We start from the raw sequence: 12,706 nt of genomic DNA on the forward strand, positions 1-12,706 counted from the left end.
AACGGTATATAAATAGTCACACCATGATATATGTATGTATACAGGTCGTTTAATATAGAATGTATACCATTAAAATGACTCGTGACTGACCTTAAAAAACAATATAATTTTAAATATAGTTGCAAAATCGCATCACATAAGATGCCACAGCATAGCTTGATATGCTTTCATCCCACATGAATTAAAAAGTACGTCAATTGACTAGTAGTTTCAAAGATTTAACCTGGATTAAGGAAGTGGAATTTTCGGTGTAAAATATAACCTCTGAACCATTCCACCCAGGTTAATTTTCCAGGCGAATAGATTCATAGTTTAACACTTTCATGGACACTGAACTGCTATAGCATTCAACAATAAAACTTCTATTGTGTCTGGGTTAGTGTCCGTTAAGTGTTAACAGCAATAAATATGACTAAAGAACGGCCAACGAGAAGCGATACCAAATGTAAACAAAGTCAATGTCATGGTCATTGAATTATATTCATCATCATAATCAGTCATTTAGAATAGCAGGGGTTTAACTTTGACATATTTTGGCGGGAGAACGAGATATTACGACAATTATACAAGATGGGAAGAGACAGAATATATTGTCAGTTCGACAGTCGAATCGACCGTTTGTATCGCTGCTAACTAGTAGCCAACTGGCCGTACTTTAGTGTAAAATTGTCAGCAGAAATCTTGACCGAGTCATTTTAACGTTACCCATCGCAACCCTGTATAGAAAACAAAAAACTAACCTTGCACAAAAACAGTGTTGACGCGGCACAATCAATTGAAACACGTCCGTAGACACGACACAGCCTCACGCAATAGACGTAGTGGGAACCGCCGAGTCTCTGTCCCGCGAGAGAATGTCCCGCCGGTCTCTGAGCGAGTTGTTCCGTCGCAGCTCGTCCTTGATGGAGCTGTCCCGGGACTCGAGCCCGCGCCGGGGGGAGGAGGAGGCTTCTCTGCATTCGGACGACGACCGCTTCGTGTGTGCACCTGTGGCATCATCAAGCTGATAAGACCCTAATGTACTAAGTAATACGGTACACATTCCGATGAGAAGAAGACCAACGGTCAATGGGTAGAATAATTTCACCGCCGATTCAGAATAATGAAAATTTGACATGTAATGAACATTATGAATAAATTTCTTATTCTTATTCTTAATCGGGTGGCCCATTGGCGCAGAAGTCGCTTGCCACGCGTCAGGACCCTAGTTCAAATCCCATGACAAAAGTTTTTCTATTCATCCTTCTCACTCTACTACATGGAAAAGAAAGAGAAAACAATACTTCCATAAAATGACAACAAAAACATCGTTAAGAAAATCAAGAAATAATCTCTGTGTGCGCCATCTCGTTCTACGTCACTAAATTGGAAAGAGAAAGACACTAACCACGCCCTATTAGAACGACAAGACGAATGAACAAAAGAGCATCATCGCACTAAAAAGCTCCTAAAATGCCTAACTATAAGGTGCACATTCCCACGAGAGAAGGTCCCGCCGGTCTCTGAGCGAGTTGTTCCGCCGCAGCTCGTCCTTGATGGAGCTGTCCCGGGACTCGAGCCCGCGCCGGGGCGAGGAGGAGGCTTCTCTGCATTCGGACGACGACCGCTTCGTGTGTGCACCTGCGGGATCATCAAGTTCTTAATACCTGGGATTTACGGTGCATATTCCAACGAGAGGAAGACCGCTTTGTGTGTGTGTACTTGTATGACGTGCGACGAAAGAGGTAATAATATTATATGTATATATTATATTATTATTTGTATATTATATGAAATATCGTCCAGGACGGGAGTTATAAATTCCACCTTTGTGGATAACTTTTATTGGACAGGCCCCTAGTCGCGACACCGCGGCCGCAGTCCACAATAGTCCACATCCACAATCTGGTTGAAGGATGCGGATATTGTTCTGTCTCTCTTCTACTTACTGGAGGAAAAAGACATAATTTATGAATATTTTCTACACTTGGGTTTTGAACTTGGTTCCCGACGCGTGGGAAGCGACATTTTTACCTTCGCGCCAGCGCGGTCCTTGCTTGCGACGCTGAAAACTAGATGCACTTCCATCGCTAGCGGCCCATGTACCACGATATCTTCATAAATGACTCACCCGACAGATCCCGGTCGGCGCGGTCGCGGTCGCGGCCGCAGCTCATGATCTCGTGGTCGAGGGACGCCGACGCGGGCTGACATCACCGTGCGCTCATAGTAGAGGCACGATGTTTCTGTCTCTCTCTCTCTCTCTCTTACTTACTTATAGAGAGGGGAGAAGGTGTCATTGATGCGCTACCATGTTTTTTTACTTACCTTACTCAATTTTTCGTTGCAAAGACGCTCTTAAATCATCTACATAAGAGCCCATGGTCCATGGTCTCATATTAGACGCACGATTGTTGTCTCTCTCTACTTACAGAAGGACTACTCTGAAACCGTAGATACAGGTCTATTATCTGTCACCGTCTCTCATAGTAGTATACTCGCTTTGCATGAGAGGGATGGCAACATTGGAAACTTCTATTGGTCATGGTTTCCCCGTATTCTTTTTTTACTCGCCTTTTTTGTCTTTTTAAAGCGACTAAGCGGCTTTTGTCAGGAAACCTACAAAAAATTTTCTAATCTTGAGGTTTGAACTTGGTTCCCGACGCGTGGGAAGCGACATTTTTACCTTTGCGCCAGCGCGCTCCTTGCTTGAGTCACTGAAAAATCGATGCACTTTTTTCTCGCTCGGCCCCTGTACCACGATACTCTAGCGACACACTCACCCGACAGATCCCGATCGGCGCGGTCGCGGTCGCGGCCGCAGCTCATGATCTCGTGGTCGAGGGACGCCGACGCGGTCTGACGTCACCGTGCGCTCATAGTAGAGACACGATTGTTCTGTCTTTCTCATACTTATAGAGAAGAGTCATTGATGCTACCATGTTTTTTTACTCACCTTACTCAAATCTTTGTTGCAAAGTTGCTCTTAAATCAACTACACAAGAGCCCAGTGTTTTCTGATGACCGTGTTCTCATATTGTTTCGTCTCTCTCTACTTACAGAAAGAACTCCGAAACCGTAGATACAGGTCTACGTGGAAGCGAGTCTATATCTGTCACCGTCGCTCATGCTGGGATCTCGCTTTGCGTGAGAGGGATGGCAACATTCGCAACTTTTATTGGTAATGGTTTCCCCCGTATTCTTTTTTTACTCGCCTTTTTAATATGCGGCTTTTGTCAGAAAATTTTGAAAATCAATTTTAATAAATATTTTTTTGGGGTTTGGAATTTGGAACTTGGGTCCCGACGCATGAGAAGCGACAATTTTACCTTCGCGCCAGCGCGCTCCGTACACCAAGCGGCGAAATCGCAGCACCTATTGAAATTGGAACGCCCCTGTACCACGATATCTTCTTAAATGACTCACCGGACAGGTCCCGGTCGGCGCGGTCGCGGTCGCGGCCGCAGCTCATGATCTCGTGGTCGAGGGAGGCCGACGCGGTCTGACGTCACCGTGCGCTCATAGTAGAGGCACGATGTTTCTGTCTCTCTCTCTCTCTTACTTACCTTATAGAGAGGGAGGTGTCATTGTCATTGATGCCTACCATGTTTTTTTACTCACCTCACTCAATTTTTTGTTGCAAAGACGCTCTTAAATCAACTACATACGAGCCCTTGGTCCATCCATGGTTTCATATTAGACGCACAATTGTTCTGTCTGTCTCTACTTACAGAAGGACTACTCTGAAACCGTAGATACAGGTCTATTATCTGTCACCGTCTCTCATAGTAGCATACTCGGTTTGCATGAGAGGGATGGCAACATTCGAAACTTTTATTTTATTGGACATGATTTCATTCTTTTTTACTCGCCTTTTTTTTTGTCTTTTTATTAAGCGACTATGCGGCTTTTGTCAGAAAACTTTGAAAAATCTTAATAAATATTTTACATTCATGGGTTTTGAACTCGGTTCCCGACGCATGAAAAGCGGCTCCCGCGCCATTGAACCAGCGCGCTTCTTACCAACAGTGATGAAAAATCGATCCACTTTCTTCGCGCTTGACCCCTGTACCACAATACTCTAGCGATAGACTCACCCGACAGGTCCCGGTCGGCGCGGTCGCGATCGCGGCCGCAACTCATGATCTCGTGGTCGAGGGAGGCCGACGCGGTCTGACGTCACCGTGCGCTCTTAGTAGAGACAAGATTGTTCTGTCTTTCTCTTACTTATAGAGAAGAGTCATTGATGCTACCATGTTTTTTTACTCACCTTACTCAAATCTTTGTAGCAAAGTTGCTCTTAAATCAACTACACAAGAGCCCAGCATTTTCTGATGACCATGTTCTCATATTGTTTTGTCTCTCTCTACTTACAGAAGGTACTCCGAAACCGTAGATACAGGTCTACGTGGAAGCGAGTCTATATCTGTCACCGTCGCTCATGCTGGGATCTCGCTTTGCGTGAAAAGGATGGCAACATTCGAAACTTTTATTGGTTCACGGTTTCCCCCGTATAACTCGCCTTTTTACTATACGGCTTTTGATAGAAAATTTTGAAAATCAATTTTATTAAATATTTATTTTTGACACTTGGGGTTTGGAACTTGGGTCCCGTCGCGTGGGAAGCGACAATTTTACCTTCGCGCCAGCGCGCTCTGTACACCAAGCGGCGAAATCGCAGCACCAATTGAAATTAGAACGCCCCTGTACCACGATATCTTCATAAATGACTTACCCGACAGATCCCGGTCGGCACGGTCGCGGTCGCGGCCGCAGCTCATGATCTCGTGGTCGAGGGAGGCCGACGCGGTCTGACGTCACCGTGCGCTCATAGTAGAGGCACGATTGTTCCTGTCTCTCTCTTTCTCTTACTTACTTATAGAGAGGGGAGAAGGTGTCATTGATGCGCTACCATGTTTTTTTACTTACCTTACTCAATTTTTCGTTGCAAAGACGCTCTTAAATCATCTACATAAGAGCCCATGTGGTCCATGGTCTCATATTAGACGCACGATTGTTCTGTCTCTCTACTTACAGAAGGACTACTCTGAAACCGTAGATACAGGTCTATTATCTGTCACCGTCTCTCATAGTAGCATACTCGCATTGCATGAGGGATGACAACATTCGAAACTTTTATTGGTCTTTGGTTTCCACCCGTATTCTTTAACTCGCCTTTTTGTCTTTTTTTGCGACTGCGGTTTTTGTCAGAAAACTTAGAAAAATCTTAATAAATATTTTCCAATCTTGGGGTTTGAACTTGGGTCCCGACGCATGAGGAGCGACATTTTTACCTTCGCGCCAACCCGCTGCGTACTCCAAGCGGCGAAATTGCAGCACCTATTGAAATTAGAACGCCCCTGTACCACTATACTCTCGTTAATCACTCACCGGACAGGTCCCGGTCGGCGCGGTCGCGGTCGCGGCCGCAGCTCATGATCTCGTGGTCGAGGGACGCCGACGCGGGCTGACGTCACCCTGCTCCCATAGTAGAGGCACGATGGTTCCGGTCTCTCTCTTACTTATAGAGGGGGAGAAGAGTCATGTTTTCTCCTGCTTTTTTACTCTTCTCACTCAAATTTTGTTGCAAAGACGCTCTAATTTCAACTACACAAGAGCCTAGTCTTTCTGATGTTAGCTTTGCCCTCATATTAAAGAGGCCGCTCTCCGCACGATTGTTCTGTCTCCCTTCTACTTACAACAAGGATTACTCCTCCTCCGAAACGTTGATCACGTAGATTACGGGTCTATTTCTGTCCCAGTCGCTCATGTTAGCATACTCGCTTTGCATGAGAGGGATGGCAACATTGATAACATTTTTTGAACGGGAAAGGATCATTTTCATTGGTCATGGTATACTTTTTTCTTTCCTCGACATTTTTTTACTATGTGACTTATGGGGCTTTATCAGAAAAACCAGAAAATCTTTTTCACACTTGGGGTTTGAACTTGGTTCATGACGCGTGGGAAGCGACATTTTTACCTTTGCGCCAGCGCGCTCCTTGCTTGAGTCACTGAAAAATCGATGCACTTTTTTCTCGCTCGGCCCCTGTACCACAATACTCTAGCGACACACTCACCGGACAGGTCCCGGTCGGCGCGGTCGCGGTCGCGGCCGCAGCTCATGATCTCGTGGTCGAGGGACGCCGACGCGGGCTCGGCGGCGCGCCGCCTGACGTTTTGCTGCAATCGCACGACTGACATTACGTACATTACTGATGCCGTTGCGTTTGGATTTGGTAGCAAAATCAACTAGCAATATGAACTTAAAATAATTATGGGTATACTATACATACAGTCAGGGTAACATTAATTCATTCTTAACCTTTTATATGGAAGTGGGAATATAGTTCACACCATAATACGTGCATACTTTGAACTTTATTTATTTAAACTTTAATGCCAGCTTTTATAAGCTTTAAGGCGTACTTAAATGCCATTGGAAATTCTCTACCAGTTAACCTTTGTCTTAAGGTTGAAAAATGATGTCTTGTTTGAAAAATTATGCCATAAAATTACATGTTTTTATAGAAATTCACATTATACACTAATGCGTTTTTTTCCTGTTCAAACTACCCTGAAGATATTCAAAGTTACCCAAAATTTAGTAAGTAAATAATAATAAAATTTGTGACAAACTAGTTTTCCAAAAAGATAAAAATACAATAAAATCCACTTGAGGATTACTAATTTTGAGGAAGTTTGTTTTTGGCAAAAGTGTAAATAAAAGCTTGTTTAATGTATACTAATTTATTAATGTATATTTACCTTATATCCACTAGATCCGCTGGTGACAGACGAACTGGATCCCAATGGGTGAGTTCCATTCTGGAAAACAAAAAAACAATCATTCAGAAATAGCCAACAATTTGTTCCAACGTTGGTGCCAATACTATTTTCTTCAGCCACGTTGGACGAGTAGCATTGGGACCAACGTTGGGGATCATAAATGATGCTTAAGGTCATAGCAGACTAATCAACTCGGAAAGGAATCACCACCGTATCGCCTTTCGCGCGCTGTGAACCGCGAGACGAGGCGTTTACGTTACGGTGCGGAAAAGTGTGCGTTGCAGTATGTAGTTTCATACAAAGAATACTGACCGCCTCGAGTTGTTACGGTTACGATCCCTTTCCGGGTTGATAAATGTCCTACGTCCTTTACTACCCGTGGTGTATATCTTTTCATAAAGGTTACTTAAACCTTTATTTTGTCTCCTGTCATCTGCTTTGTAATGGAGAGATGTCAAACCTTAACTTTAATCTCCTATGATCTTTTTGTTTTGTCATAACAAGGCAGGTATTTGACCACAAACGCACCTGGTGTTAAGTAGGATGCAGTCTAAGATGGTACATATCTGCCCTGTAAGTGCCTATTCACTCTCGCCTTGAAAAGGCCCGGATTTCAGTCTCCGGGAAAGACATTCTTCTGATTAATTTCGTTGCGGGTCCAATGATAGTTTAACTTTCTAAACAAACTTAGCCTTCACTGGTTGGGTTTGGCCGGAGTAAATACAAATGAGTAGGTCATCTTTATAGAAACGCACCGAGCGCGGTTTGTATGTGAGCGCGCCAATACGTATGCGGCGCCCACGCACACACTGGCTCCCCGCTAAATTTCGTCAATGTGTGCGTGCGCGCCGCATACGTATTGGCGCGCTCACATACAAACCGCGCCCGTGCGTTTCTATGAAGATGACCTACTCATTTGTACAGGGTGGCCCAGAAGAAAGTTCACTTTTGAAAATTCAAGAAAACGAAAACTGTACATTTTTATAGAACTTTAACTATTGCAATTTAAAGGAAATTTAATGCAATTTATTTTTAAATTTGCCTGCATAATATAATGGTAATATACTGGTAGGCTGCAAAAAGCTTTTCAGCCTACCAGTATAGCGCTCTTAACAATTAATCATCCTTTCAATGCAACAAACCAATTAAGCAGGGATGAAATCATTCTGCCTCTAAGAAGTACTAATCTCATTCCAGCATACTTCTTTTTGTGGAGTTACCTTATGAGCAGAGTATACTCTAATAATCCAAAAACTCTGCAGCATTCGTCCATCCTGAATCCATTTCGAGGTAACTCTAACGAAAGTTTTCCAAAATTTATGTTGACCGAATTTTGTAATCGTCAAGGGAATCACATGTACGATAAAATTTATAAAAGAAAGTAAATTTTAAAATAAATTGCATTAAATTTCCTTTAAATTGCAATAGTTAAAGTTCTACAAAAATGTACAGTTTTCGTTTCCTTGAATTTTCAAAAGTGAATTTTCTTCTGGGCCACCCTGTATTTACTCTGGTTTAGCGGTCAAGCTGTAGATCCTGGCTGCACAGGAGTTGCAGCGGTGGGAGCGAGAGGTGGGTAAGTCTCACCTGCTCCAGCTGGTCGATGGAAGTATGACTGGTACTCTTGGCCGCGTCGATGACTGACGAGTCGCTGTCGTGGTCGGATTGCTGATGAGGCGTCTCTGGACTGTCTGGTATCTCGCCGGCGGCTGGGGAGATAATTTAATTAATTAGCAGTCTATTAGGCCAAATAAAGATAATTTTATTTAGTTTGTTATAAGAATCGTGTGTAACCTATATTTTTTAATATCCTTGTCTTTCACGCGGGAGGCGCCAGGCGCGTGTATGTATACAAATATAGGATATAACAGGATAAAAAACTTCGTCACCGCGATGCAGGTTAGCAAGCGCGGCGACGCGCGCCATACTAACTAGAACTCAAGTATCAACGCCATCTGTTGGTGAACTACGTGTTACTAACTAACTAAAGTAACTAGCACTACGTGTTACCGTGCGGGTGTATGTGGCAGCGCGGGCGCGCGGGACGCGCCGGGCGCGCGACACACTGCGGCCTGTATCACTTTGCTATGGTACCGCCCCGCCCGTATTCAATTTCACAAACGTTACTATGAGGTCTCACAGCGCGTGTGGACGCACACGGTGACCACAGTAACCAATCACAGAGCTCTATTCAACGCTGAGCCAGGCCTGGCTCACTCCGCGCGGTACATCCGATAATTACCTACAGCGAAGCGCCCCGCCGGCGGGTATTATGTCAGTCGAGTGTCACGCGCGCACCCGTCAGGACGCTGGCGTGCGTTGTAGTACCTAATTCTATGATCGAAGTATTATTTAAAAATGGACATAAAGAGAAAGAAATATTATTGTGCGGCGTTCGGGTGTTTAAATTCGAAAAGAAATCTACCGGATTTATCTTTTTTTTCGCTTCCCAAAGATGCTGAAAGGTATGTTGGCCATGTAGGTAATCAATAATTCTTAGGATAGTATAGGAACCTAACCTACCATGACTACTGCTCAGATTGCGTTCGTTCGTTTCAGCCAAAAATGACGTCCACTGCTGGACAAAGGCCTCTTCCAAGGTTTTCCATAATCAATGCGTACTTACCTACATACGTACCTCATTACAAATAAGTAGATTAATAATTTTTTTACTAGACACTACTAGACAGCAACCCTAACAGCGTAAGAAGAGTTCAGAGGCACGCGATAGAAAGAGACAAAACTTGTAGGTGAATAAAATTGTAGGTACTTAGTGCTGTGCGAGCTGAATTCCACTGTATCGCGTCGTAGCAAGACTCGCATTTATTTAAATCGTCTTGCGGAGTAATCCTTCTGTACCTGTACTATTACTTATTCTGTGGCTGAGCGTTCGATTTGTTGCGTCACTTAAGCAAGCATCGTTAATACGGGCGTGCCACAAATACATTGTTGTAGCAAACTCGCCCTTATTTACACAACTTAAGACGCCACAATGTCTTGGATGATCAACCACGATAAGGAAACCAAGGTGTAATTGCTTATTACAAATTATGCTACCTCAGTTTCTCTATATACCAGTCTGGGTAAAAAACTTCGTCACCGCGATGCAGGTTAGCAGGCGCGTCGGCGCGCGCCATAGTAACTCAAGCATCAGCGCCATCTATTGGTGTTACCGTGCGTGTGTATGTGGCGGAGGCGCGCAGCATATTAACTCAAGCATCAACGCCATCTGTTGGTGTTACCTTGGGTGTATGTGGCGGAGACGCGCAGCATAGTAACTTAAGTCTCAGCGCCATCTGTTGGTGAAGACTGGCACTACGTGTTACCGTGCGGGTGTATGTGGCGTCATACTAACTAGAACTCAAGTATCAACGCCATCTGTTGGTAAGGACTAGCACTACGTGTTACCGTGCGGGTGTATGTGGCGGCGCGGCGCGCGGGGCGAGGGCGGGTGCAGCGCGGGCGCGCGGGACGCGCCGGGTGAGTCTCACAGTGCGCGTGGACGCACAGGGTGACACACGAACCAATCACAGAGCTCTATTAAACGCTGTGCGTTCGATTTGCTGCTTCACTTAAGCAAGCATCGTTAATACGGGCGTCTATACATTGTTGTAGCAAACTCGCCCTTATTACAACTGTTTAAGACGCCACAGTGTCTTGGACGATCATCAACCACGATAAGGAAACCAAGGTGGAATTGTTTCCTACAAATTATGCTACCTCAGTTTCTATATATACCAGTCAGGGTAAAAAACTTCGTCACCGCGATGCAGGTTAGTAGGCGGGGCGGCGCGCGCCCTAGTAACTCAAGTATCAGCGCCATCTGTTGATGAAGACTAGCACTGCGTGTTACCGTGCGGGTGTATGTGGCAGAGGCGCGCGCCATACTAACTCGTGTATCAACGCCATCTGTTGGTGTTACCGTGCTGTATGTGGCGGAGGCGCGCGCCATACTAACTAGAACTCAAGTATCAACGCCATCTGTTGGTAAGGACTGGCACTACGTGTTACCGTGCGGGTGTATGTGCCGGCGCGGCGCGCGCGGCGAGGGCGGGTGCAGCGCGGGCGCGCGGGACGCGCCGGGCGCGCGACACACGGCCGCCTGGACGACCTCGCAGACTCGGCGGAAGCGCCTGATGTTGCCTGTAACAAAAAACATAAAAACTTAATACGTTCCTACAAAATTTGAGGTTTGCCCTCGATTTCCCTAGGATCCCATCATCAGATCCCGATTGGGTGACAATGGGACCACGTAGAATTTCGTCCAACAACCCCAAGATACCCATGCTTATCGCTCGCGCATAATTATATTGCTGTCGCGCTCGCACACTTACTGCGACCGCCACAGCGACAGCGATATAATTACGCGCGAGCGGTAAGGATGGGTAGCTAAGGGTCATTGGACAAAATTCTACGTGCTCGCAGACCGGTCTTTAGAGATATAATAGTTATTAAAAATATCTAGCGTTAAAAATCGCATCTTACATAATTTTAAACACGAGTAACTTGAAGAAATGCCTAAAGTGGCCATAGCGCTTTGTTCTAATTTGTCGCTTTGACGCGAGCTAAGAAAGCATTTTCGTTTAGCAAAACGTAAGTGCGACAATTACTCGACACTAGTGGACCCAGGGTGAAATGATTTGCAGGTGTCGGATTGTCGAATTTATCAGACTATACGGGATTTGGCAACACACAAACACTTTTATAAACAGTATAATGATATTTACTTCATACTTTCTTCTACTACATATTTTATACAGGTGCTGTATAATGGATAAATTCTTACCCGATAGTAACGTGAAGGTGATGGCATACAGATACTCCTTCCCATTCTCGCCGGGAGCTTTGGTTATTGTCGAAATATCAACCTGTAAATAAATGAAACGTAGTTAATCAAAAATATCTCAAAATAATAAATTAAATTAAAAAAAGTTCAGAACATCATGCATATTAAATAAATAAGGATTTAATTTTTCATTATTTCTTTGTTTCCCCTTTTAAAAACTAAGATTGTTCGTTCGTTCGTTCGTTTCAGCCGAAAGATGTCCACTGCTGGACAAAGGCCTCCCCCAAGGTTTTCCTTTAAGACCGGTCCTGTGCCGCCCGTATCCAGGCACCTCACGCGACCTTCACCACCTAGTGGGAGGCTTTCCCACACAAAAACTAGAATAAAACTAACCAAAGTTTTTCTCTAGGGCCTTTTTACCACCATCAATATCGTTTCAGTAGTTTTATGCGTGAACAGGCAGAGTTGCTTTCACATTTACAATATCAAAAAGGAATTGATAGCTGAGTAGTTTCGGCAGAGTCATAGGATCTCTTCGTTGGAGTGTCGTGCTCTTGCATTGGACACTAAATGACCGTGATGGTCAACTGAGGACTTAGTATGTCGCAAGCTTTCTATGGGGTCGATCAATAGTGAGTTATTGCAAAGTGACTCTTATAACACCTGCATATGGTACTGTTTAGCTAGTCACCTGAAACTGGACGTGTCTCTACTATAGTCTGGTCCGTGAGCACGTAGAATTTTGTCCAATGACCCCTAGCTACCCATCCTTATCGCTCGCGCGTAATTATGTTGCTATCGCGCTCGCACACTCACTGCGGGTGCCAGTCGCACAGTCGCGACAGCAATATAATTACGCGCGAGCGATCAGGATGGGTAGCTAGGGGTCATTGGACTAAATTCTACGTGCTCACGGACCGGGCTTTAGAACATCGCTAGTGCTCGATCCGAAACTTTACGTCAGACTATACATGTTTGTAGCAAATTAGTTTCTATGACAGCTGCATAAGGTACAGTTTAGCTAGTCACCTGAAACCGGACGTGTCTCTGGAACATCGCTAGTGCTCGATTCGAAACTTTACGTCAGACTATACTTGTTTGTAGCAAATTAGTTTCTATGACAGCTGCATAAGGTACAGTTTAGGTAGTCAC

At 44.6% G+C, this 12,706-nt stretch overlaps 1 protein-coding gene across 1 annotated transcript in view; it reads right to left on the minus strand.

The window, feature by feature from the left end:
* Window positions 1–513: 513 nt before the first annotated feature.
* Window positions 514–12,706, minus strand: part of LOC135085609 (serine/threonine-protein kinase BRSK2) — a 75,321-nt gene continuing 63,128 nt past the window's right edge. Inside the window, 6 exon segments of the mRNA XM_063980384.1 lie at window positions 514–987; window positions 6,060–6,176; window positions 6,726–6,807; window positions 8,356–8,477; window positions 10,780–10,911; window positions 11,555–11,636. Of these exon segments, the coding sequence (XP_063836454.1) occupies window positions 806–987; window positions 6,060–6,176; window positions 6,726–6,807; window positions 8,356–8,477; window positions 10,780–10,911; window positions 11,555–11,636 (717 nt within the window). The 3' untranslated portion in view covers window positions 514–805.

Source organism: Ostrinia nubilalis, chromosome 29, assembly GCF_963855985.1.
Source record: "Ostrinia nubilalis chromosome 29, ilOstNubi1.1, whole genome shotgun sequence".
NCBI classification, from domain to species: Eukaryota; Metazoa; Arthropoda; class Insecta; order Lepidoptera; family Crambidae; genus Ostrinia; species Ostrinia nubilalis.